This window comes from Cyprinodon variegatus, unplaced genomic scaffold (genome assembly GCF_000732505.1).
Source record: "Cyprinodon variegatus isolate N-32 unplaced genomic scaffold, C_variegatus-1.0 Scaffold423, whole genome shotgun sequence".
Taxonomy (NCBI): domain Eukaryota; kingdom Metazoa; phylum Chordata; class Actinopteri; order Cyprinodontiformes; family Cyprinodontidae; genus Cyprinodon; species Cyprinodon variegatus.
Window position 1 is genome coordinate 98,062 of NW_015150876.1, and position 27,048 is coordinate 125,109.

Sequence of the window (27,048 nt, forward strand, 5' to 3'; positions counted from 1 at the left end):
CAGGACCAATTGTCAAAATTTTGGTGTCGATCATTCGATTTCATCCTGGACACTACAGAAAATGGGCTAAAAGTGTTAAAAACCGGAATTCTCCTTTAAAACATTGGGAACATCAGTATAAAGAAGAACCACCTAAAATAAATGAGTGCTATTGTTAATAGTTTGGTGTCAAGTTCATGAATGATCACTGGTAACCAGATTCATCTGGATCCTTCAGTCTGTCCAGTAACTAAAGATAGGAAACAAAGGAGCTGGCTGAAGTTCGGGAATTAGTAGAGTTGGGCATATAGTCCCTTTGTAAAATATACAGATTAGAATTAGGATCTTGGCATTTGTAATCTCTCAATACAATTAATTTTGCACAAGCATGAACATGAGGAGTTTTATACTGGATAATCAAAATTATCTTTCCCCTACAATCTGGAGCCACAACATGGCTTTTTGTACCACGGCTAAGATGGTAATTAATACGACAAATTGCATACAGGTCTTGACTCTATTAACAACAGATGTTTTGTTTTCCTTCATCTATCAAATTTTTCACAACCCTACTGATGACGATTTAGTCTCTACATTGTTTGGTCGACTTAAAAATAGACTAAACAAATGTACATACTGGTACTTTTACCCTTACTTCTGACGTTTACATTAACTTCTGCAAACCGTGAGTGATTGAAGCCGACATCAAACTCTAATGTGCTGAGGTAATCTAAAAATCTTACTTCCCAAACTTTCTCCTGAAGATAATCAAAAAGTTTATCCAGACTGTAACCTCTGGAGAAGGATCCAGGATTATTTTAACGCTATGCATAGTTTAGCTGATGAAAGTGGGGTTTAAAAAACAAAACATACAAAAAAAAAGCTTACCGTTAGAAACCTGCAACAAAGTGGAATCAGAGCTCATTATATTCACCACAGAAGTTTATTTAAAGGCTTTTGGCAAATGGTGCTATACTTCAATTTTAATTCATAGTGATTATAAAAGGAATAACATTTTTGCTGTGGCTTTCAAAAACAGTCCTCTTGATGTACTCTTATGCTGGAGCAGCTCTACGAAACTGGTGTATCCATATGTGATGTATAGAATTAATTCTTAATTGTGAGACAAAAAAATCTAATCCCATGCAATATTGCTCTCATCAAACTGTATTAAATTAGATTTATACATTTTCAATTTAAACTGGTTTAAAGAGCAGAGATCTGAATAGGGTGGTCGAGTGAAGGGCCTGAAAAATGAGGTGACAGATAGGTCCAGGGTGGCCTAATCCTTTGGGATTTCTTTAAAAAAAATATAGCTCATGTCCGTTTTTGTATTGCTCAGCCTTTCTGCTTTTAAATATGAGGAATTAATATTTCTAGAAAAAAAAACAAACAGTAATTGCACTTTAGGTAAAAAACACAAAGTGAACATAGTAGGTTATGCACGTATTAAACATCAACCATGCAAAAGGGAAAAAAAGAGGAAATGCTGCAAAAAAAAAAAAAAAATGAAATGAAATCCATTTGAAATAGCATGAGTCACAGAGAGCTAACTCAAAACAACATATGATGAATGGAATGTGGCAATACCTGGACTAACCACAACAGCAATTTCTGTTGTGAATGTCCACTTTGATGTTAAATCGAGGAGAGGTAAATAATACGGCCAAAAGACCCAGTCCAAAGGAATCACTTTCTGCAAGCGGTTTGAGGAAAAAATATATAACAATTTGACTAGAACTAAATGTCATCTTCCTCCACTAAATAAGTCACTGCTCAATTTGAGATGGGGGGGAGGGCTGTCTTCGCCATGGAGGGTATGAGCAGGAGGGGGGGATAAAAAGGTGTGCATGCGGTCCAGTACTGACCTGTGCTGGAAGTTGAGTGGCAGTCCACCCCCTGCCATGCCCCCCCCTGCTCTCCCTCCCTCTGTGGGGTCGTCTGATCCACCCCAATGCGCTGGCGATTCCTCTGGCCAGGATCTGAGCATATGGTGACACGGTGAGAGGATGAGGGTGGATGGTGCGCAGGAAGGCTACTCTGCAACACCAACTTCTTGTTCTACCCTGACCACTCCCTATGCCAACAGAAAGCCACACTACATGACAGGGATGTCATGCAGCCATAAGAAAAAGTGCAGATTATTGTGACCAAGAAAATAATTGGCATACAGTGGTGATAAAGACTTCAAAATGTAAGTGGTACCACTTAGTCTATTGAGACTTCCATCTGTGAAAGTTTGTTTTGGAATTTTTTTCAGAAAAACATGACATGTAAATAGTACAAGTCAAACCAATGCACAACATGACAAGAGCCCTTTTAAGTTTTTATTTAATCATCAAGTACACTGTTAGAATATATATAAAGTAGATCCAGATTTACTTAAGTTGTTGCCAACAGTTTTTTATAACTTACAAACATGTTCAAAATATCCAAAATTATTTCACAGTGGTTCAAATACTTTCTACTGGCTGAAATATAACAAATGAAACATAAGCAAAACACATTTTCAAGCCAAATTAATTGTGCCATGAGGTGTGATGAAGACTCCAAAGTATTAAGTCAAGAAAATGTAATATCTCAACATTCATAGGCTGCCAGTATAGCATCATTCCTCCCCCTCACCACCATCTCATTAATAGAAACTCGATTTGCGGACAGCTGCACTCGCGTACACATTATAGGAGAATTGATTGCACCCAGCACACAATGAAAAGGATGAACACCAGCGAGGGAGGGAGTGAAAGGAGTGAATTAATTAAGAGAACCAGGTGGTCAAATGTTGGGTGGAAAATCACTAGCTAATGACACATCACACTGTGGCCACAGTCTTGCAGTGGACGGTTGTCTATTGTTGAAATACTGACGCTTCATTTGAAACTGACCTTATGCTCATTGAGCCACATGGCAAATGAGTGAGTCTAGTCACTCAGTGGAGGCTTGCTGTCAGTAAGGAGAGAAACAATACTTCTAATATAAACATTAATTGAAGAGTCATACATGCTGACACATCAGACACTACTTGGATGAGTGATCCTCAACCTTAACTTTGTTTTCTCAATTTACACATTTACTCCTAGAGTAATAAACACAATTTTAGACCTTAATGTCCATTTTTTGCGTATTAACTATTTTTAAATTGACCATCTGGACTCTTACTATAAACATTATTTATTATAGGACTTATTTTTCCATAACAGTATCTAAACATCTTGAGTTTCTAAGTAGTTTGGATTTGGTCCAAAGCAAAGCACAGTATGAAAAAAAGTTTTTACAACTTTTAAATTCACTTTTTCTTTCTACTGTGGTAAATGAGCACTACATAAAAGTATGAGATTTAAGTTTCGTGGTGCATCTTTCTCCCACACCCTCTAAACGCATTATAAAAAGGCTTTTCTTTTTTTTTTTTTATCTTAAACTTCGCTGGTAAACCAATTAGGATGGAGCAGTAATCAAGAGGGTATTATTATATATGAAGGTATTTAAAGTGCAGTTTGTTTGTTTTTTTGCAAGATTTTTTTAGATTATTATTTTTTATTAATGCCCATAATCTATAGTGGACTCGGGATATTCTCCATGCAGGCACAAAATGTACATTCACTTGGTTATTCTTGGTGTAAATGTAAATTTTCATTACTCCAACAATAAAACGACAAGTTATTTTTGAATCAGACAAAAAAATAATAATAAGACTTTAGCTTAGCCATCGTGTTTGGGAAATGGCTCTTCTCTAGTCTTACCTGGCCTGTGCTTCGTCCAGGCTTTCGTCGGTGATGGCCATTATTTGCTGTAGAATATCCCCAATGTCTTGCTGCGGCTGACCGAGGGACTGTTGTTTCCGGACCGAGTCCGGATCACCGACATCGGGCTGCGGTAGTCCACCGAGTCCGGTGAGACCCGTCAGCATCCTGGTCTGATCATCCATACTCTCAAAGAAAACTCGCCGTTTTCCTCGGTCGACGAACACAATCAAACAGCTAGCCTATTAGCTAGCCAGCAAAGTGTCTTCCACGACAAATCATACAACACTTATTTCCTTACCCGAGAGCGACAACGGGCGATTAGTTTGGTGCTGTTTTTAGTCAACCAAACAGCGCGAACAAGCTTTACATTCGTCTGTATCTTTAGTTTCTTTTACCAGTTAGTAAACGCGGCCGGGGCTAACGGAGGCTAACCACCGTGTAAAAAAAAAAAGAAGCAGCTAGGTTAGCAGCAGTAGCCCAGCAGAAAAGCAGCAGGGACACACATGCACAGCCCGTGTGAGCGCCTTGCACATTTTCGGTATGGAAAAAAAAAAAAAAAAATACAGCGAAAATGTAGTCACAAACGAACACACAGGTACTTAGAATTAGCGCGGCAATTTAGGGAGGTATATCAGGAATGAACACAGCTTCAAACCCTTGGTGCTCCTATAGGAAATGTGTTACCAAAACAGGCAACGGATTGCCATTGTTGTTGGTGAGTGTGTGGGATGTTCTTCAGAGGAGTGCTGTGCGTCGCTTTGACCATTAAAACTCACAGCACAGAGCGCGATCCTGTGGGTGGGTAAATGAAAAACTACTAAATGAGAGCATCTAATACAAAAAAAAAAAAGAAAAAAATTTGAAATATTTGCAACTGCATATGCATATATTAGGCATTTATTTAAGATTGGGGGACACTGCAAAATATACTTGTTAAGCAAAACTGCTACTTTAATGTAAATGTGCAATAACAAACATTTTGACTATTTTGTAAATCCCCTTTTAGGATGTCTATTAACATTCGTTTGTTACATATAATCATTTCCAGGCAAATATTTATCATTGAGCAAGCAAATAAATACACAAGTATGTTTTTTACAGCTCTCAAACCAAGAAATGTTTATGATAAAAGTGTATAAACACCATATAAACTTAGGTGCAAAAAAAAAACTGCATATTTTGCAAAGTCACTGGCATTCATGAGTGCAAACTGTGCCAATTTCCTCAAGTGTTTGGTCCCCCAAGCAAAAACAGTTCCGGATACTCTCCCATACCCCTGATGAATGAAACATCCCATCAGTTTTCAGGATGAAAACGTTGACAGCGGATTGAAAACAAGTGTCCTTGCTTTTTGCAAACTGGGCAATTCTGATGTTGTTTATCACTCAGATCACAGAGACAGCTTTCTGAGACGAATGGCGGACTGAATGGATGTGGAGGAGAGCAGCAGCAAGCCCTGCTAAAGTGAAAGGAGATGATGGGTGTGCATGGGGGAGTAGGACTAAACTGGCAATGGTTTATGCTGACTCTCCTGCTATCCATCTACTACAATCTGTAACTAATCAATCTAAAGTTAGAGACAACAAAATAGCAAACAGTTGGTCTTTGCATGTGCTTCTAAGAAATCAGGCCCTCTGTTGTTTAAAGTCATGTTTCAGTTTATAATGAATATACTCTGGACAATTTAAACAAGACGCTTAATGTCCAAACTACATGACATTTCTCCCATTTTATCTTTTTTTTTCCATCTGAACCTCTAAAAAAAAAAAAAAATTATAGATTAACTAATATATTTTTTATGCTGAGAATCAGCTTAAAGGTATGTTTTGTCAACCCTTTATTAACTCAAAAGCAACTTAGTCAACTTTCTTTTCTTGTAGGTGATTCACTTAAAGAGAAATTCTGTGAAACCTTTACTCATTTGGATGCTAAAGCTGCCCTCCTCTCACCCCACAAGCATCAAGCCTCATTTTCATCTAAATAAGAATCGATCTATCCTGCTGTGCACCATCTTCCCTTACTAGCAACTCATGGTCACAGCACCACATTTTCTTTGCTTGTCTGTATGCTCTGCAATCACTCCCCTGGATAAAGCCACAAAGAAAATCCACCACAAACCGCCCTAGGGACTGTAACTCCAGTGCAAAGTTATAGACTTATATGGTGTGTGGAAAAAAAAAAAGGATTTCCTATTGCACAGTCAAGAGTCACAAATTGAGCAGATGTGTTAATTGATGAATGGGTCCAAGAGATTTTGGAGATGGCAAATGAAGCCTTGACTGACTGGTACAATGTCAAAGCTTCGTTCTGCATCAGTGACCAAGCCAAGCAGGAGATGGGGGTGAGTCACCGTGGGGGAGGGGCCTTCTTCTGTATGGTCAGGGGACACTGGTGAAGTGCAATAGATGCGGCACCACACAGGAGTAAACGTGATAGCGGCTGATTCTCAAGGGCTGGTGTAAACTAAATGCTGTGAACAAAGTAAAAGCTTTGTTTTTGTTTAAACTTCAAACAATTTGACCAAGATATAGTCAAAAGATTTCCCTAAATAAGAAACTTCTTTGCATTTCAACTAACCCCCTCCATGTTCACTTTCAGGGGTTTACCTTTCAGTTTATTTTGTTTTGATATTTATTTTACATGGGCTACAGTGTCAAATATATTTAATGCCTCACATTGTCTAAAAAATACAATATATACAGCAGACATGCAATTGATCATATCTATTACCTTAGTCTGGTAATCACTTTTATTCAAGGTGACTGCTTTTCACTCAAGTTTAATACATACACTGAAATGACTTCACTTTCCAGAATGTCAAAATTTGGGCTCAATTTGTTAATCATTAGCTATTGGTCCAAGCCCTACTAGGATTTGAAGACGCTAATGCAATTAATTAAGGGCCAAATAATAATCCACTCAGGCCATTTGCCACCTTTTAACATAATTTTGACAATAGTCAGCTACTGCCACCTGCTGGTCAAATACATGTATAATTTGAACTGTCTGGCAGTCCAGTATGAGGAAGAATAACATTTGCAGCTTTCTTTCCTTAAAAACTTTACAAGAAAAAAGATGTAAAGGTCTAAACATTTTCTTTTTTGTTTTAATTCAGTTGCTTAGAAGCATCGTCTTTTGAGGAGTTGGAATATGCAGTTGCCTTTTGTGAAGGTGTCGTCATCAGATTTATAAGAAGGTTTGATGAAAGGTCATGGATTCCCGCCTCCTCAGCTAGAGGGAGCATAGAAACAAAGGTAATCAGTATACATTTTTTTTCTCATTATGTCGTCACAAAAAGTTTTACATAGAAAAGAACAATGGAAAAGCTTTACCCAATTGGCCACTGGTATGTTTTACCAACAGCTGGGATTGCTCCTTGATGGCAAGTAGCTGCCTTATCATTTTACACTGAGTGTCCATCTAGAGACAAGGAGGAAAAAAATGTCAAAGAAGAAAAAAAAAAAATCTTTTAATCCTTACAGAAGATGAAAAATTACAGTTGTTGTAAGAGCATTTAAATATTTGTAAAAGCATTTATAAGTGGAGCTCTTATCCCTAGACTTCCAAAAAATCCCCCTGAATAATTGCCATTTCCCTTTGCCATCCATGTACTTTGACTTTAAAAAATACAATGAATGGTTCTACTTAAAAAATAAACGAAAAACTAAATAAAAAAGAAAAATCTTTTGATAAGTTATTGTTTGACTATAAATTTAGTCACACAGAAACATCTATTGAGGACAGAATGTTTATGTGGTTTTCAAATATATGTGATGTAATCCTTAGTCAGAACAAACATTTGGTTATGCATCTTCTTTATTGGTTTGGTAGCTTATAGGTCAGTGGCACTATACATTTTTTTTCTTTTCAGAGTCACCAGTGTTCAGCTCCCAAATAGATGCATAGTTCTGCTTTTGATACATTTTCTTATATTAACATTTATATTAACATAAAGATCAATTTAATCATCACACTTCAATGCTCGGATTGTAATTACGACCTTAAAAGCTTGAAACACATTTTTCCTCGTAAAGGATACACTCACACTAATACTAATCAAAGTTAATTTGCTGCAGTTCCCACTTAGCATCAACAGGGAGAGAGAAATGGGATTTTGTTGACTGGAATAGTATGTTTTTTTTGTGCCAGACGGACCAGTCTCTGTATTTCTTATCTTGCTAGTTTGCTGGGAATTTCACAGTGAACCATTTCAGCAGTGAACTGTGCAAAAAGAAAATACATCCAGTGAGTAGCAGCAGTGTAGAAGGAAATTCCTTGTTGATGTCAGAAGAATGGTCTGACTTATAAGCCTTCCTCAAATACCAGAGGTGTCAAAAGTAGTAAAGTTTATTACTCCAGTAGAAGTATAAATCCTACTGTTTGAAAACACTATTGTAGAATTTAGAGTATTAACTTAAGCTTTTTACTCAAGTAAAAGTACAATTTTTAAAACTACTTAAAGTATAAACGTAACGCAGGAAAATTAAAATCTTATACTGGTTATTGCACTACCCTATTAAAGGAACATTTTATGGATGACACCTTCCTTATACAAAATTTTCTTAGTTTTATACTTAATGATAACAGTGTCAAGTTTAAGTTTGCATTATCTTGAAAAAATTTGGGTATGTGGTGAACAATTAAGTACAGTACCAAGTCCAACCACAAAAAAAATGTGTCTGAATAAAACAAATTATTTTTATGTTTATTTTTTTTTTTTTAATACGGTACTAACAGACCATAACCAAAATGAGCTTACATGAAACAAAACACACAAGTCTATTTTTAAAATGTAAGGAGTAGAAAGTAGAGATAATAAAAAAAATATATATATAAGGAGTAGAAGTAAAAAGTTGTCTATAAAATAAATACTCCAGTAAAGTATAGACAGCCAAGATTTCTACTTAAAGGAATAGTACACCCAAAACATGATTAGCCTTCATTTTCTACTCACCCCCATGCTGAACAACACCCTGGAGTGCTTTTTTGATATCTCAAATGCATCTGGAGATCTGGGAGGCTTCTTGCTGGAAATCCTATACACTACTGTTTATGCTCTAAAAACATTCTAAATGACTTCGTTTCGAGTAAATTATGGACGCTACCCACTCAGGATACTTGGAATACATTGGACGAGCAGTATGGAGGAATATTGACACGTTTTTTGTGGACTTTTATGGACCTTTCTGTCTCGGGCACCATAGACCTCCATTATTTGAATGTCAGCAGACAGCAAGAAGCCTCCCAGATCTCCAGATGCATTTGAGATATCAAAAAAGTACTCCAGGGTGTTGTTCAGCATGGGGGTGAGTAGAAAATGAAGGCTAATCATGTTTTGGGTGTACTGTTCCTTTAAGTAACAAAGTAATTGTACTTTGTTACTTGACACCTCTGTCAAATACCCACTTGCCATGACAGAGACATGGATAAGAATTCATCTGATTGCAATCTAACCTTAAGGAGTACAGGCTACAGCAACAGAGGACCACATGTGCTACTGGTGTCAGCCAAGAACAGTTAAACAGGGCAACAATAAGCACAGAATCATTAAAGGCAACCATGTCCAATGAGCTGTTGTTTCTTGTAAAGAATCACTTGCTGTGGTCAGAATATGGCCCTGAGAACACAAAACTATTGATCCATCCTTCATTGTACTAACAGATCGAGGTTCTAGTCACTTTGTAATGGTGCAGGACATATTTCCTTGGCATATCTTTGAAATGCCACAGCCTACCCAAGTATCGTCTGGTGAGTCTATATGCTTTTGTTCTGTCCGGGGAGCAAACAGTTCAAATACACTATTGAATGCCTTTTTATGATGCCACTGAATTCAAAGCTTAGGGCAAAAAAACCTGCTATCACAGTAACTTTTTTAAGATTTCTGTAATAAACAAATAAAAAAGTGCAACCTACAATCATGGCTGTTGAATGCATCATGCGTTGTTGCCTACATAGGACACTGCGGTAGTTGGGTTTACTCTGTATGACATGGTACTGCGACGACTGGACAATAGATGTTGGGTTTAGTGATATTCCCGCCTCTTGTCCCATCTTCACCTTCCTGTAATGGATGTCATCATATGATTGGCACATAATGGAGATCATTTTAATGGGACAGCTTAGTAAGAATAAAAATGTTTACTTTTCCAGTTCCTCTGCTTTACTCCTGTGTTTGTTGAGAAGATCCTCCCAAGAGTCACTTTCAGCCTTGAGCCTAAGAAAAAGCAAAAGGCTGTTAACCAATCCATAATACCATGTGACTCAAAAATAAATATTATAGTGTATAAGGGCAGAGACAAAATAACCTGCCTGCTGATTGCTTTCTGGATATTTTCCATGGTTTCTTGCATGGCTGGTTGACTACAAAATAAAAAAAAAAAGAAAAACAGACTAAATCATCAGAATTCATATCAAAATTAAAATACATTGAAAAAATTTTGCACACCTGGATTGACTTGAAGGGGGTTGATGCGTTTCCTTGTTCATATTTTTAGTCAAGCAGCTCCACTCATTTTTGATTTTTTCAACTACATAAAGAGAAAAAAAGCCAGATTAAGACAAAGGATTATGTAAACGAGTGATTAAAAATGTAAAGCTTTAACGTACTCAAAAAAAAAAGCTCACCTTGTTTTTTAAAGGACTCGAGTGAAGCATTTGGCATAGACTCAAGTGAAGTCTTGGTCCTTTCAAGTGCCATCTAAACAACAAATATTTGTGAATTAATAAAAAAAAACATTGAATCTAACACTTTATGCACAATGAGGTATGCAATGTTCAGAAAAAAAAAACAAAAACAAAAAAAAAAAACACACAGCTTTGTTTGCATGACATATAGCCTAACCCAGACCCTTACCCTAACCATTACCAATATATACCTAACCTAAACTAAACTGAATTCACACCTTAGTCCTAAATATAAGCCAAACTCAAAGAAAAGATGAGAACTTTACCATAAGGGGACCGCATTAATGTCCCCATAGGTACCTTTAAGTCCTCATAATATAGGATATTCTACCAAACACTCCCCCACATTCTAGATTAAACAAGACCACACACACAATAATGTTTCCCTATCCTTCCTGGGACTTTACATTGCCTCCATTAATTTCTAAGTCATTTCTACAGTCTAACCATGACCCTTACCCAAAACCTAACCATTACAGGGTTCCTACTTAGTCCCAACCACGACCTAAACTCAATTCACACCTTAGTTTTCAATCTAACACCTACCGTAGGTTTAAAACAGCTTTGTACCAATGGAGACCAGACATCGGTCCCACAAGAGTACCTGGTGCCCACGATGTGCTATGATTTAAGGAAAATGGTCCCCAAGGTGTAAGAAACACACATACCCATACACACGAAATCATCTTTTAACCTATTTTCAGAAATGTCAGAATTACAACTGTTAACCTCCATTTTGTTAATCTAATACTGTGGCAGGTCTTCATTAATGTGGATAACATTTTTTATTTATGAAAGGACTATATCCAATTATTTTGACAAAATACTAACACTACATTGTTATCCCTATATATGTCACAATGTTTCCAAATTTTCACTTAATCTTTTAATAGTTGATAGGACTAAATAAATAACATCCATCAATTCATCTTCAAATGAATGTCTGTCAGGGTCTAAGAGGCTGTATCCGACATCCGCCCTAACCCATCGCTCTCTACATAGAGCGGGGACTGTATAGTGGACTTTATAGTAAATTCAGTTAAATGACTGTTCGGACAGATGACCACTACTTTTTGCTTCCCGTTGGTGATGTAACTTTTCACATGGTTGCTTGCACCATCTTTGTCCTCTCTTGTACCCATAACACATTCCAGGATGCTTTTCGAGGGGAGCCCTTGCAAACCATTCTGTGATAGATACATCTGCCTGTCAAGTGAACATTGATGTTCACTATTTTTCAAGGTGCATTTTGGGAAATTTTGAGTCCACTACTTTTCCATTCACTAGTCATTCAGACACTCATATAAAATGGCATAACTCCTATGTAGTGCTCTCTAATGGGATTACAGTGCACATTTGGACACAGCCATAGACTTCCAGACTGTGGGAGGAAGTAGGAGTACCAGAGAGAACACAAACACGTATGCACTAAAGTTCATGCAGAAATACTGAACCCAGGACCTTCTTGCTGCACAAATGCTACAGACTGCGCAACTTTTAAAATAACAGAGTGCTTTTGGTTTCCTTAGCTTCATTGAACATACCTCCATTGATGCCTCCAACAGCTTTTCCAGTCTCTCTTCTTGTGATAATGATGGACTAATGCTTCTGCACAAAGCTAGGACAGATTCATGAAGGTTATTATAAGCCCTATAAAAATACTAAACATAAATATTCCAAAATTGCGAAAACAAATGGTTTAGGATAAAGGTCTCTCACCTTCATATGGGTTAGGAAGGGCAGGGAGTGAGCGTCGGGTTATAGTGGCTCTCCTAAATGATTTGTTTGGTTGAGATGGTCTCTCTGTGATGTCCGTCTCCATTTCTTGCTTATTCAGCTCTGACTGTTCCTCTCTCGGATCTGCCATCTGTGTTGTTTTTGATGGAGACTCGATCCGAGGTGATTTGAGTAAAGGGACTGAGTCTGGGACTGAGGAGGAACATCTTTTCGATGCCTTGGAGGGGCATCGAAAAGATGGCAGTTAATTTCCAATCAACAAATTAGCAGCTATAAAATACAGCAGTTCAACGTGTTTCTATTTCTTACCTGAACTGAAGTCTCGTCTACACAAATACGGCTAAGGCTTAATAAGTAAACAGGAAAAAAAACATATCGATTACATTTTTACTGAAACAAAACTTCCGAAAATTCTCATCAAAACATGACAACAAAACAGTTCGCTTAGAATTATCCACAACATTAACAATTCATGGGACCTTAAAGTTAATAAGTATAGTAGAGAATCTAAAACAAAACATAAACAGACCCGTTTTCAACTCCAGTCTCATTTTCCGCCATTTTAATTTCAAATAGGTATCTTCACCGCGCGCCCAACAGACCAAACCCCTTTTACTAAGAATTATGGGAAATGTAGTTAAGAAAGAAAGGACTATCCCAAAACGTCAATCTGTTAAATCTTGAATTGATCCAGTATATTAACATAGTGAGAGGATTGTTTTATGACCATAATATTGATTTTATTTACATTTAGATTTTGGCCACTAGGGACGCTAGACCTGTACCGTAGTGGTCACAAGGGCCTCAGCTGCATTAATACCTGTCAGTATTTTAGTGTTTTCATTGTAAAACACTTTGTGACTTTTTATTTTCTGTAAAAGATGCTATAGAAATAAACTTTCATTATTTACTATATAAACAAAGATAATCTAGAGACCATTTATGGAAATTTAAGAATAATTTGTATTAACTGTAAACTCATTTGTGTTGTCAAAAATTTAAATTCTTCATAACAATTATAAAGAATTTTCCACATTCACTTTTGGTATAAAAATGTATTTGATACCAAGCTAATATTTTGGAAGCTACTATGGATTCTCTCTGAGCATTCAGCTTGATTTGTCAGAAAGGCTGTTGCCCCATTAACGCGATTATGCCTCAGAGCTTATTCACAGTTCTTTTGCATTCAAAATAAATACTTTACCTTCAATAAAACTTTATCTTATACTAAATGAGTCACTAAAAGGACTTTAACATGATTAACCATAAGTTTAACAGAAATAGCTACAGCCCTGGCCTTGTTGTCTGAAAGTCGCCACTTGTGTCAGAATGAAAAATGAGCTGTAAAAATACAATCCTGGGGATTTCTTATCCCTCAGTGGTATAAGTACATAAGTAAAGCACATGTGATACATAGTCCTGGTCTATCTGATAGGGTGGTGTCCAACCCTACTTTGTAAGTTGTCTGCTTACTCTTGAATATCATGGTAAACAGGTTTAATGATTTCTGCCCTTTAGAATAATAACTGATATCTATAGCTTATAATTATATAGGCTTCCCCATAGCTTCTCATTCTTTGCTCCTAACCTTTTGACATTATTTTTATCTTGCCAAAAGGGTTCTCTGCTGCAGCTAAGAGGATGGAGATTAAATAGAAATAAAACATTAGAATTTATAAATGATACTAGGGTAGAGAAAACTCATAATGGATAAGTATGCATGTATTTTAGTTGTTTTTTTTAACAAAAGATTATTCCCAACATTAGCATACCACACCTTCCCTTTCCAATATTATATTTTATCTTTAAAAAAATTCGGCATCCGATTGTTAGAATTTCCCTGTTCTACAGTGAATAAGGTTCCATTGTTTTGCATCTAGCAAGGCCATTCTTCTTGATATGCATACAGGTAAATTCATAGTAATGCTAAAAAATGACACCTGCATTTATCTTTCAAGCACACCCCAGTTTTAAATCTGAACTGATATTTAAAACTGTTCATAGTGTAATTCAGCTTATATAAAACACACAAAAAATTGTTTTTGAATGAAAGAAAATCCATAGCATGATCCTGCCTTCAGCATGTTTTATTTTTTTGATTGTTTTATGCTTCTATGTCAAACCTGTGTTGTGGAACTATTACCCTATCGTTCCAGATTTAGATATTTACTTTGCAGATTCATTTGTCTTGCCATATAGGCTTCTAAACATAGACCAATCTAAAACTATGGTTTTATATTGGACGTAAGTATAATACGTATTATTACATAAGTATTGGATGTAAGTATTATTACGTTCAACACAGCAGTTTTTCATCATTTCCATTAGTTTTCATCTGTGCTGGCAGATGCCATCACTTCTCATTCCCTGAGAAATTCACTCTGATTCCGTTTCATTTTGGGATATTATTAAACTTCTTAGCTGAATTTTCTCTCTGAACTTAAAAGATGCCTCTAAAAGGATTGATATATTGTTTGTATTAAGTCTAGGGGTATAGACTAAACGAGCGCATTAGAATCCCCCTCATTATTATTCTATTCTGCTAACTGTTTCGAATTCAAATTCTATTTTATTTATAATTCTATTTATGTAAATCTGTCCCACTTTGCACACAATCATTTAATGTTTTTTATAAAGCATGGAAACATGATGTTACAGGCCCTCTGTTGCAGAACATTTGAGATCTGTGCTGAATGTTTTCTTCATTTGGCAAATACAGCAAATTTTCTTAAAGGTTGCGTATCTTAGATTACTCTAAGATTACTAGATTACTCATCCTTAAATGAATAGTGCTTTCATTTTTGGTACGAATGGTGAATTCCATGATATAGACCCTTTGATATATATTGATGTTTCCACGTGCATTTACATTGTACTCTTATATTCGAGTCATCCTAAACTTGCTGATTCAGTAAAAGGAATGGTTGTTACTAAGAAGACATGCATGCATTCTCTCACTACAATAAAAACACACAAAAAGACTAAATAAAAAAATTTGTAAGTTTAAATCTTTATAAGTCTGTTAAACGTCTTAACTTTTTACAAAAACAAGGAAGGGAAAAAAATCCAAAACACTATTGCAATTCTCTTAGAGAATGCCCTTTTTTGTGCCTGTAGGTTTCTCTCTGGCTGGCACAATCTGAAACTCCACACAATACTGCTGTCTTCATGGCCTTTCAAAAGAGTGGAGAGGGAAAAAACACAAAGGACATATGTAGAAAAATTGAAAGTTATATATAAAAAAAAAGATAATTAAAACATAGCAATGAAAAGAAAGACCCAAAGAGTTTAGGAGGGGCAGAGTAGGACAAAGAAAGGGTTAAACAGAATGAACAGTCCTATACGCCATGACCATCTCAGTTGTTTTGTGTTTGGAATCACAGCTGTATTTTCCTTCCTCTTCAAAAGTCTTCTGTCCCTTTACAGTTTGGTTTTAAGGGCAGCATTTGCTGTTGGCACTGAGTTCATAAAGGCAGCCTGAGATTTCCTTTGCCCAGGAAGAACTGGAGGACACGGTCCACAAGCAGAGCAGCCACAAAGTCCACCACCAGAACCTGGGCGATTATTAATTTGAACTGCAAGGAAGTTTATAGAACATGTTACACAATCTCATCAGCTTTGTTTTATTACAATGTGCCAAAACCAAAAAAATGGTTCAAATAGTGTTAGCTCACCTCAGTTGGGATATCCACGAGAGCAAACTGTTCATTGAATTCTGGAGAAGAACCTGTAAGAAGTCCTACAATTGCTAAACCCGAAATTGCAATACTCCACAGTAGCGGTCGATTTTCACTGAGAGATTCCATGAAAGGGTGACCCTATTGGACATAAAGAGGAATCCATTATATATACAATACAAGGTACAAATTTTGATTTTACATACATACAAAAAAAAAAAAAAAAACATAGCCATAAATAGTAACACCAGGAACATGTACCTTGTAGTTTATGGCAAAGGTGGCCATCTGCATGGCCATTGACATTATGTACACAGTGCTGTTAATCAGACTGGGCTCAAATTCTTTATACAGATCAACAAACTGCTCCTCTCTGTAATAAAACAAACAAAACAAAAAATTAGCACATTCAAAAAGGTTAGTAGGAAAAACTGATAACCTTTTATTTGTTTCCAATTTAAAATCAAATCATCATCCCTAAAGAATGGCTCCTTGTAATGTACCATGAGCATGACAAAGATAATATTTTTATAATAATTATAAATAAGAAAAAAAGGGTTTGTTCATCGATAGTTTTAGCATGATAAAGATGAAATTAAGGAAGTGTAGGAGTGAATTCAAAAACAAGTAAATATGTTTAAAATGTATATATCCCATTCATTCTGGTAAATAATATATTTTGTTCATTTGAATTTACAAATGTCTAGATAGCAGTTGTGAAAATTACACATTTCTGTCATGCTGTTTTTATTCATGGTCTACACAAGCAGATTTTTGCACTACTCTGCTGTACTCAGAGGGGGGTACTAACTAGTTAGATTTACCCTGTTACACTTACTTGATTAACTTTTTCAAAAATAAGAAGTACTTTTAGGAGCAGATATACAGTGTTGTGCTTTTTACTTTTACTTATTGGTGTATTGGTTAAATGTTATTTTCCATCTCCTGAGTCTGTAGTGTCATTTGGAGGTTGAGTGAAAATACATTAAACAGTACACTGTACCTTTACCTAATCTACATACTGTAAAATATATTTGTAACTCAAAAAATATGTTTTGAAGCGTATTCATTACACCTGATTTTTTTATTGTGTAATTAATTTTATTTTTTAATATTTTATGTTTATTTCTATCTTATTCTTTGAAACACTTTTACATCATTGTGTAAAATAATAAATCAGATGGTATGAGCAGCTACTCCGTACTTGAACAGCCTTTTTACCAAATACTTTTTTACTCTTGAGTAATTTCTTTAAAGGCTACTTTTTGATTTTACTTGATTAAAAATATGATGAAGTAGTGCTACTTTTACTTAAGTACTAATTTTGGGTACTCTACCACCCTCTAGTTTTACTTTTGCTTACCTTGGTGGACTTCTGCTTTGTGCCTCCTTATAAAGGTACACAAGACTACAGAAGTGAACAGCAAACTGCAGCAGCACAGTCAACACTGTATACAGATTGAAGATGTTTGGTAAAGGCCGCTCTCGAGACAATGTTTTCAGAGGCTGCAAAAAGAGGAGAATCCTCATTGGTCTTTTCATAAGAAACATAAAAGTGGTGGAAATGAAGAGACCTGAAACATTTACACTGTAAGTCTTACCTTTGATCTAGATATAAAGAGAAAGCATCCAGCCAGAAGCAAGCCTTGCAGAGTTGCCTGAAAATCGCTGAATTTTACTCCTTCGAGGTAGAGGACAGACTGACTGTAGGCCAGCACTAATGCATTGAGAGCAAGAATCTTAAACATCTGGAGTGTCGTCACCAAAGTGCAGCGACCTTGTTTTATCACATGACAAACTGGAGATAAAAATTAAAAAAAAACACAAACAAACAGAATTAATCTAAGCAATGGGTATCAGTTCAATGTGTAATCATAGCAAGTCATACTGAGAACAAAAAATTGAAACTTGTGACTCACTGCACTGAATGGAGGAGAGTTTTGACGTGAAAGGAGCAGCAATGGAAGCGTCACCAAGCTTTACTACTTGTATCTGATCCTCTTCAAGCTCTCGAAGCACTTGACTGATCCTTTCCTGCTTCAGAATAATACTAGTGGTCATATTAAAGGACAACCTGGAGGCAGTGTTATTTCCAAGCATAAACAACAATATTATGGAAATGTTTTTTCTATAGAATCTCATATCAATCCTGCATGTTTAAATCTACAAAATGTAAGCATCATCAAAGGTAGGCATTTTATACTAGGCTCATAAAAAAAAAAATATATCAAAAAGTCATCCCAAATCATGTCAGATGTATTTAATGAAACTGATCTTAAGTCAGAATGTATTCTAAGATGAGTTTATTGTGTTTTTAAAGATATTTTTTAAATGTTCCTTATTGCAGCTTGATTTAGTGCAGGCTGTGATTGGACTGAACAGAAACTGTTTCAGACTTGGCTTTCTCAATATATTAGTGCATAAAATGATCAAACTTTGCCATATTTCTGTGCGGAGGTGATTCTAGTTTTAGGCAGGATAATTATGCCTTTAATTATTATTCATTTCTCTGCCATATTTTCTTTTAATTATTTTTATTCTATTTTTCATATAGTATACGTTTATTTTTGTTTGTCTCCTGTGCTGCTCAAAAAGATTGCCCCTTGTGGGATTGATAGTGTCTAAACCGAAATCTAAAGCATTCCTAAATCTCATGAAGACAGATCCTGTGGGCCTAGTGTGATGTAACGGAAAGGTGATGTAAGTTGTCACTTTTCTCCATCCTTTACCATTTGTCACTATAGCTTTATTTTTTTACCCTGCTATTTTGCCAAACAAAAAGACATTGGTACTTCTTATATTTTGAGACAAAGAAAGTTTTAAGTTAATAGTTGTTTAGTAGTTGGCAGAAAGTGGCCAGTGGCATCTATGAGAAAATTTTGTTTTTTTTTTCACAGAAAAAAAACATATACTTATATCAACCGATAAAGTGGAAATCACCTTTTGTGCTGCAAGCTGCTCCTCTCTCTGGGCCATAAGTCGCTGCTTGGCTGCCCTGGAGCTCATTTTGGTCCCGGAACTAGCAGGTGGTACAGGCCTGGACTCTGATGCTGTTGCCTCTCTTTCTCTACCCCGCTTCTTCTTTTCAGGCAGACGCTCTGGGGCATTAGCTAAGAGGGCTACCCCTGTGTATATAAAACAAAAAGACTGTTGCTCAGAGCTGTGGCAATTTATAGCAAATGAGTTTGAATACTCTAATTTATTCAAAACAACATACCTATGTGAGCATGTTTAAGAGCTCCTACATCATTCGTGCCATCACCACACATCAATGTCACATAACCAAGCCCCTTCAGACTGGTGATTACAAATTCCTAAAACACAGCATTAATACATTTTTGATGAGAATTTGCTACATAATATTAGGAAGAGGAGGCAAAAACTATAACTTGACAATGCTGCTTAGGAACTTACCTTCTGCTTTGGACTGACCCGAGCAAAAACTCTTATATGTGGTAATAGAGAGTGGAGTAGGTTGGGATCACAGCCCAATCTGGCCAGCCCTTCTCCTGTTACACACAAATCAAATTCCTGCACAAACGAAGAGACCGAAGGAGGGGGCAGTGTCACAGACACTGTACCATCAATGGATTCCCAGTGCCACTGACCTGGGGGAAAGAAAAAAAACATAGTAAAAAAACTCTGCTTTAATCCAAATGTCAAAACACTTTCAGAAGAAGAGACAAAACAAAACATTCACCCTGATTGGGGCTTGGCTGCAGTATAAGTGTATGCTCTTTCTGGATAAAGTGGAGCTCTCTTGCAACATGACATGCAGTAAGAGGATTATCTCCTGTGATCATCACCACCTGAAAGAAGGGATGAGAGAGTTAGCCATTATAAAACATTGATCTTTTGAGAATGAATTAGCTCCATTAGCTATTTACATGGTGAGACGCTTCTTGGATCTCCTTGATTACTGCCTTGCTGTCATTCTTTAGTGGACAAGAAACAACCATGAAACCAGCAAACTGAAGACCACACTCCAGTGCATCACGACTTATCTCCCGAACCTGCATGATTGAAAAAGACTTTAGTTAGTTTCTATCAGAGCTGTGGATAGTCAATATAGGAAAATCAAAGAGCCTCTGTTAGTTTAAAAAACAAAACAATCCGCTACAAATAAATCAAACCTGTTGATGACTGAGATGTCCAATTTCTTTATAACCTAAGGCGAGGACTCTTGCTCCTTCCCGTGACATTTCTCTGTGAACTTCGTCATAATTTCCAGGACATTCTGTGAACTAATGAAAGCAGTATTATGACACGCATTTCTGATTAGGCATTGAAAAATCTGTGAAAAATGTGGAGCTAGAGTACCATTCTCCTTAGAGTTTCTGGGGCGCCCTTCACAGTTGAGATATAACAAAGCTCAGTGGATCCAAGCTTCTCATAAGAGGCCAACACAGACATCCTTTTCAAAGCACTGGCAAAATGGAAACGTTGGTGGATTTTGAGTCCCTGTGTTTTGATACCCCGTGAGAACACCTTTTCATCTGGTTAAAGAAGGAAAAAAACCTAAGTATCCACTCTATTGTCAAATCAAAACATATTCTTGAATTAAATACTCAAACATTAACATGGAATCACATTTTTGCCTTATAAAACTCAAGTGATCCAAACAGAAACAGTGGAATAAAATACTCCAAATATACACACCATTTTGAACCCCAATAATAACAGCAAAGGCATATTGCTCTCTCATACTTTTTCTTTTTACTGTACATTAAGTTCAATTTGCATGTTTTCTAAGACAAAACAAGGCTTTGTATTTGGTCCGCTCTATAAAGTCTTGAACTCAACAGTATTTCTGACTTTTTTAATTGAAAATGCACCTTTGGTAAGTGTCCAGTCAGCAGCAGTGAGCATAGCCTTCTCTAGCGGATCTCCCACCAGTTGCCCATCATCCAGAGTAACCAGTGAGTGACATGTAGCCACGACCCTATGCGTCTCAACTGGGATCTCAGAGACAGGCATCACTTCTTTTCCCTCTCTGCCATTAAAAACAGGAAACAACCAATAAATCACAATAAAAATAAAAAATTTTTAAATCAAAACCATTAGACTACATGTTATGTGGTTGCTACTAAACAGAGAATTGGTTGATAGGGTTTACCTGAGGCCCGCTACGCCTCGAACCACCAGGCTGTCACTGGTCAGAGTTCCGGTTTTGTCAAAACAGCAGATCTCTACTTTGCCTGCAAATGGTATCCTGAAGGGTTCTGTGCAGAATACATCTAAGGTAGAACAATTTTGACAGAATGAAACGTAACAACAAGTGTAACAACAGGTATAAACACGGCTTTGTTAGTTGGGTGTGAAAGTCAATCAGGACAGATGCAGAAAACATACTTACAAAGTTTAGCTAAGGCAATAAGGGATGTGTTAACAGCCAAAGAAAGCTCTATTGGAAGTTCTGGTGGAACCACTGAAGTGAGAATAAGTGTGCACTCCAAAAACAGCTTGTAGCGATTTCGTGTGAGATCCTTGGTTCCTAAGGAGGGGATTTGAATAAAAAATGATGCTTCAGTTTAAACGCAACCCTTCACTGTGGCCTTTAAGTACAAACTTGATTTTGTTGACCTTCAAAGAGATTTACATTTTAATGATCAAACTGTTTGAGCCTCACCTTCTACCCAGACATATGAAGCAGCTGCAATGGCGAACACGAGGAGGAAAAGAATAAAGATGAAAGTCTCCAGATTGTTTGCAGTCACTCTTTTTACACCAAAGAGAATAGTCCTCAGCAGTTTGCCCTGTAGCACACCATCACAACACCCACTGTTAATTTCGGACAGCAATGGTTTCCTTATTGGAACATAATAAAAACATTAACATTTAACTTCTATTCCTTACCTGAGAAGTATAGAATCCTGTTCTCAGTACATAGGCCACACAGCCATTGTCTACAGCTGCAAAAAAGAAGAACGCGTTTGTGAGGATAAGTAGAGTAGAAGAGATATTGAGTAATAATAAATGCAGCTTTCAAAGGCAGTAAAAACTCCTGTTGACTAATGGGATTAGTACTTACGCTTGAGTCCAGCACTGGTTTTTAAAGGAGGCGTATGCTGAACCACTTTTGTTCCACCTGAAATAATATGCAGGCGAGAGTCTGTCTGAAGGTCCAAAATTCGCTCTGGATCCAAGTCCTCTACAGGCTCCTGGTCACAATATTTTTTTTAGTTTGAAAGAGAAGCAGAGGTTAAAAAAAATTGTTTAATTTGCAGATTAAAACAAAACCATATTTAAAAGTGCCATAAAAAAGGAGTTTTGTTTGTTTGTTTTTTGTCACACTTCATTATATCTGCTACTTTAAGCAGCAAAATGTGCATCAAGCATATGTGATAACTTGCCATTAGTCACTATTTGGTCACTGTGGAGGAATTCTAAGGCCACGGTACCACCAGTGAAATTGAACTCAGATTTTCAAAAATGTAGCTTATCACATGAATTTATTATCAAAAACTGTGATGGTTACTTTTTTCAGTAAAAGATTCATAAAAATAACAAAATTTGTCTGATGATATAACAGGCATGCCCAAAGCTGATCCTTGAGGGCCGCTGTCCAGCAGGTTTTAAAGGATTCCCTGCTTCGCCAAAGCTGATTCTGATGAATGCAGTTGAGCAAAAGCTTGTAAATCAGCTATCAATGAAAATCAGCTGTGTTAAAGCAGGGAAACTTCTAAAAGCTGCAAGACAGCAGCCCTCAAGGACTGACTTTGGGCATGCCTGATATAAAACATTTAGGCATGATTAAAAAAAAAATATAGCAAAAATTGTATAAATATGTATGGAGACACACACCTTGCCTCTTAAATGTAGGTATTTGACTCACTTTCATTTGTGGGACAGACTCTCCAGTCAGCATGGCCTCATCCACAATGCAACGCCCCCGGAGTAGCAGGACATCACACGGAACCAAGTTATCCTGGGGTGAGCGTCCTACAAAATAAAAACAACACACATTTAAAAAAAAAAAAATCACAGATGAGGTCAATGTAAGCTTTCCAGTAAAAAGTCCTGAAATTTAGGAGTGGAGACTCACCAATAGAGACAATGTCTCCTGGAACTAGTTCATCGCTAGAAATAGGTCTCCATTTCCTATTGCGATACACCTATAAAAAACATATAAAAAATACAACCACTTATCGGTTCGTATGATGCGAAATTGAAAACATACCATATAATTGAAACTTTATTTAAAGAGTACTTCAAACACTTACAGGAAAAAAGTACTGTATGCAGAATAAATAACCAGCAGTCATATGATACCATTATAAACCAATATTAAAAAGACCTAACGAAACAAAGCAGCACTTGATTTAAATAACAGCAGAATCATTGAATCAGTAAAAATAAAGTAAAAAGGAAATCTAAAATGATTAATAATAATAATTTTTAAAAATCAACACAATGGTGTCAATGGCCAAGGAGTGGAGATGTCTTTGTAAATTCTGTATCACTCTTACTTAAGATCGACTGTCGTTCACATATGGCATGTTATACTGTTGGTACTTGCTCCTTTACATTATACATTAGCAACAGGCATCATTTAAAACTCGATCAAAGCTTACCTGGATCATATAGGGCTTGTTTCCCATGCGGCGTATCTCTGACATATTCCTCATTTGCTGTTGTACGAGGGAGGCCTCAAATGCAACCAGCATGAACAGAGTAAAAACGCTGTAATACCAGTATTCATCCAAACACCACAGTCCCACACAGAACACCTGATGAATGGCAGAGGCAGATAACATCACAAGGATGTAAAAGCTTTAAAATAAAGAATTAAACCCAGTCTGGTGCCAAAAGAAAACACAGCAAACCTGGAAGACGAAAAAAGGAGCTGTTGCCCTCTCTTTGAAGAGCTCCAGAAAATCAGGCACCACCATCTCTGCACGATTGGTGCCATATCGCTTTTCTGCAACTTTGAGCTCAGTTTCTTCCTGGTACCCACGCCATGACTGGAAGTGACCCATTGGGTAGTTAATGGGGAAAGCCACTGAGAGGAAACATTTCTTCTCTTTGTAGTCAAAAACGTAACGGATCTTTTGAAACTCAAAAGATAGGATTTTCTCTCCATTCTCATCCTGTTGATCCAGACATAGAAACAAACGTCTTAAAAACAAGCAGATAAAAAGATACACCTGAAGTAGCAAACAATTCACATCAAAATAATCAATGAGAGTCAGAATGTGATTTAACCTAACAACTTTCCATATAAGTTGTGTCTGCTCTAAGCATAAAGACCTTTGATAGAGGCTTTAAATAGAAACGATACCAAATTGATTTCAAGCTTTCTCAACAGGTAACATTCAAAATATTTAAAATAAGGACAACATGGGGAAAACATTCACTAAAAATGTGAACAAACCTGATCCCTCTGGAGTGGGACAAGCTCAGCAGAACCATTGTTAGGGGTTGGAATGACTTTTGCCAGCGTAGCCAGGTTGGGGTCTGGCTCCTGGGTTTAATGAAAAGAAAGAACAAATTTAAAATATATAATATAAAATATCACAATACAATATAATAAATATAGTTTTTGGAAGACAATATTGCTGCCCAGTAATGTACAGAGATAGAAGGAAAAATGCCTGCAAAATTGAAAAATTAAAAAGTCCAAAATAAAAAAAAAATACATTTAAACAAACAAACAAAAAACTTCAGGTGGCGTGTGTCATCGTAGTTTTTTTGCCAATGTTTTTACACGGTGGTGCAATAATGCAGTAGAGCAAGAACTGTTGCAGTACCCGCATCATTGGTCAGGTATGTATTGCTTATTCTATGATAAAGGATAGGAAAATGACTACTAAAGACAAATAAAAATGCATAATATCTGATACAATTTTAGCAGTTTTTATTGTTTATTGAATCCCCTCTCTATAAGGTAACTTTCTATTGCATTTGAAATGAAACGCATTGGTTGCAGATGCAACACAAAGTTCTTCTACCTGAACACTCTTTTAAAATTGCATAAATGTTAGTGATAAAGTTTTAGCAGAGTTGTGTTAAAGGAGAAGTCTGGTCATATTCAGAATTCAAACTTTTGAAAGTACTTTAAATATGAAATTATTACATACTGTTCAATAAATGATGAGTGTTTTAATTAAGAGTAATTTCCTTTGAATGTGATTTACTGGAGACATCCATGTTTAAAAAAAGAAAACTACTGCCACCCGCTGGTTTGTGACATCAAGGTGTGGTATTGGCTCTTGAGCAAGATCCAGTACTGTGCTGGTGTTTGTCACAATGTGCTATTATCCAAGTCATCTTGAAAACATTCTTCTTCGATTTGTTGGCTAGATATTACATGTTTTTTCTCTGGCCAGAAGTTGGATGGCAAATCCTCCCTCTTCAAGTTGGCAATCCAACAACGAACCCGTCCGTGGAGGATCATGAATTGGAAAGGTGAAATAACTAGTCTATTTTCACTTTTACCTGATGTATTACAACATCCAACTGCCATGCAAGTGGGCATTGTCAGTTTAACTATAGTTCTCATGAATTTCAATGGTGAATTCCTCTCGAAATCTTAAATAATTGTTGTTGATTGCAGACGTGTCTTGTAGTTCCCATTGATTTTACTTGTAAAGCGAGGCTTACCACACCATGATGTCACTGCTGGAAGGAGTCAACAGTGAGGTGTTACTATATTGGGGCAAAAATGGCCAGTCCCGGACTCAGTGATCGCAATGAAAATTATGGTTTTAATTATTTCACTGATTAACCTCTAAATTCATTAAATTACTGTGAACGTATTAGTTTTAAGTATAGATAAAGATCCATTGACCATTCCTTATGGAGTTTTCCTTTAATAGAGGTTTAGATTATCCATCCATCCATTTTCCATCATGCTTTATCCCTGCTCGGGTCTCGAGGGGTGCTGGTGCCTATCTCCAGCTGTCTACGGGCGAAAGGCAGGGTACGCTCTGAACAGGTCGCCAGTGCATCGCAGGGCAACACAGAGAAGAACAGGACAAACAACCATTTAGACACACACTCACACCTATGGAGAATTTAGAGAAGCCACTCAACCCAACAGTCATGTTTTTTGGAGGAAGCTGGAGTGCCCTGAGAGAACCCACGCATGCACAGGGAGAATATGCAAACTCCATGCAAAAAGAACCCTGGCCGGGAATCAAACCCGGAACCTTCTTGCTGCAGGTTTAGATTATATGAAATAAATAAATAAATAATCGGATCCTCTAAAAATTATTGTGTATAAACAATAGACCATATATTCTTGTCTGCTGACCGGTTTCTGACTGTTGGTCTGTTTGTTTTATATAATTATAATGCAATATATGTACAATATTTTTGTAATTATATCCAAATATTATGGAACATCATTATTGTCGTTATATGTTTATAAAGCCTTAACAAATCTTCATACCTTACAGAAAGTGTTTTCATGAGATCTGTCATAGTACATTTTAGGGCATTTTAAAAAGTCAAGTAGTTCAAGACAATTTACTTCTCAAGAGCATCTGACATGTCTCGGATACAAGTACATATATCAAATTTGGGTAGAGATCAGGTTTCCATTTTTCAATTCTTTAAAGTATTGAAGAACATTTAAATAATTTCAGAATGATTTCCCCATCAACAATAAAAACGCAATTTTCTATTGTGTGAAAATTTGTTTTTTGTATTGACCTTAAATCAATCAAATGAAATAAAAGTGTTTTTTAGCTTATTTATATTTTAACTCTTGCTTACCTTCGAACAAGTGAGCCAACAATGCACGTGCACGGACCAATATCCAGAGAGTGCTGTGAGGACGTGCGCGATCCCGATCGCGGCTAAGGCAAGGAGGCCTGCCTCTGGATACTCGGAGGCACCATATACTCCAAACCACGCATACAACCAGCCAGGGTAGAGAACAGCCAGAAACGGGAGAACAGTGCCGTGTAGTAGTCGGGGCCTCCGTCGGTACAGCGTCACCGAACTCACCAGCTCATCACCGGCACCGCTGTCATTCTGGTTGTGGTTAACAGAGGGGGCCATTTGCAGCTCACCCGGTCCTCGGATTCCGTCTGCAGCCTTACTCCCGTCTTTCTTGTTGTCGTTCATTGTGTCCGAATCCCTCATTTGGCCCCCTCTACCATCCACCACCACCCCGTCTCGCTGTAGCCGTTAAATATACGATTCAATACACGAAGCGGCGTGCCGTCCAGCTTTGCAAGCCAGTTTGTTGGTTCGACTGCTCCCCGACAGTTGCTTCCGCA

At 36.9% G+C, this 27,048-nt stretch overlaps 3 protein-coding genes across 4 annotated transcripts in view; all 3 read right to left on the reverse strand.

Moving 5' to 3' along the window:
* Positions 1 to 4,471, reverse strand: part of pbx4 (pre-B-cell leukemia homeobox 4) — a 32,270-nt gene extending 27,799 nt beyond the window's left edge. Inside the window, exons 1-2 of one of the 2 annotated variants that reach the window (XM_015388450.1) lie at positions 3,720 to 4,471; positions 1,848 to 1,961 (exon numbers count right to left, since the gene is read on the reverse strand). In XM_015388450.1, coding sequence (XP_015243936.1) covers positions 1,848 to 1,961; positions 3,720 to 3,904 — 299 coding nt within the window. In that variant the 5' untranslated portion in view covers positions 3,905 to 4,471. The remainder of the gene's footprint in view (positions 1 to 1,847; positions 1,962 to 3,719) is intronic. The other variant, XM_015388452.1, reaches the window with a different exon arrangement.
* A 2,348-nt stretch (positions 4,472 to 6,819) lies between these two features.
* Positions 6,820 to 12,762, reverse strand: LOC107093393. The gene is made up of 11 exons (XM_015388426.1): positions 12,673 to 12,762; positions 12,453 to 12,489; positions 12,126 to 12,360; positions 11,951 to 12,024; positions 10,347 to 10,419; positions 10,168 to 10,249; positions 10,032 to 10,082; positions 9,865 to 9,936; positions 9,636 to 9,783; positions 7,055 to 7,142; positions 6,820 to 6,953 (listed from the first exon to the last, which is right to left on the reverse strand). The coding sequence occupies exons 1-11, from the start codon at positions 12,702 to 12,704 to the stop codon at positions 6,829 to 6,831; spliced, it is 1,017 nt and encodes a 338-aa protein (XP_015243912.1). The 5' UTR covers positions 12,705 to 12,762; the 3' UTR covers positions 6,820 to 6,828.
* Positions 12,763 to 15,140: 2,378 nt separating this feature from the next.
* atp13a1 (ATPase type 13A1) lies at positions 15,141 to 27,048 on the reverse strand. The gene is made up of 25 exons (XM_015388466.1): positions 26,540 to 27,048; positions 24,195 to 24,284; positions 23,647 to 23,910; positions 23,395 to 23,550; positions 22,866 to 22,935; positions 22,656 to 22,762; positions 21,852 to 21,981; positions 21,677 to 21,732; positions 21,450 to 21,576; positions 21,177 to 21,314; positions 20,937 to 21,057; positions 20,656 to 20,813; positions 20,141 to 20,316; positions 19,954 to 20,064; positions 19,708 to 19,833; positions 19,521 to 19,629; positions 19,235 to 19,428; positions 19,038 to 19,134; positions 18,761 to 18,945; positions 17,740 to 17,854; positions 17,422 to 17,618; positions 17,184 to 17,326; positions 16,082 to 16,193; positions 15,818 to 15,961; positions 15,141 to 15,718 (listed from the first exon to the last, which is right to left on the reverse strand). Exons 1-25 carry the CDS (start codon positions 26,909 to 26,911, stop codon positions 15,608 to 15,610), a joined length of 3,609 nt encoding a protein of 1,202 aa, XP_015243952.1. The 5' UTR covers positions 26,912 to 27,048; the 3' UTR covers positions 15,141 to 15,607.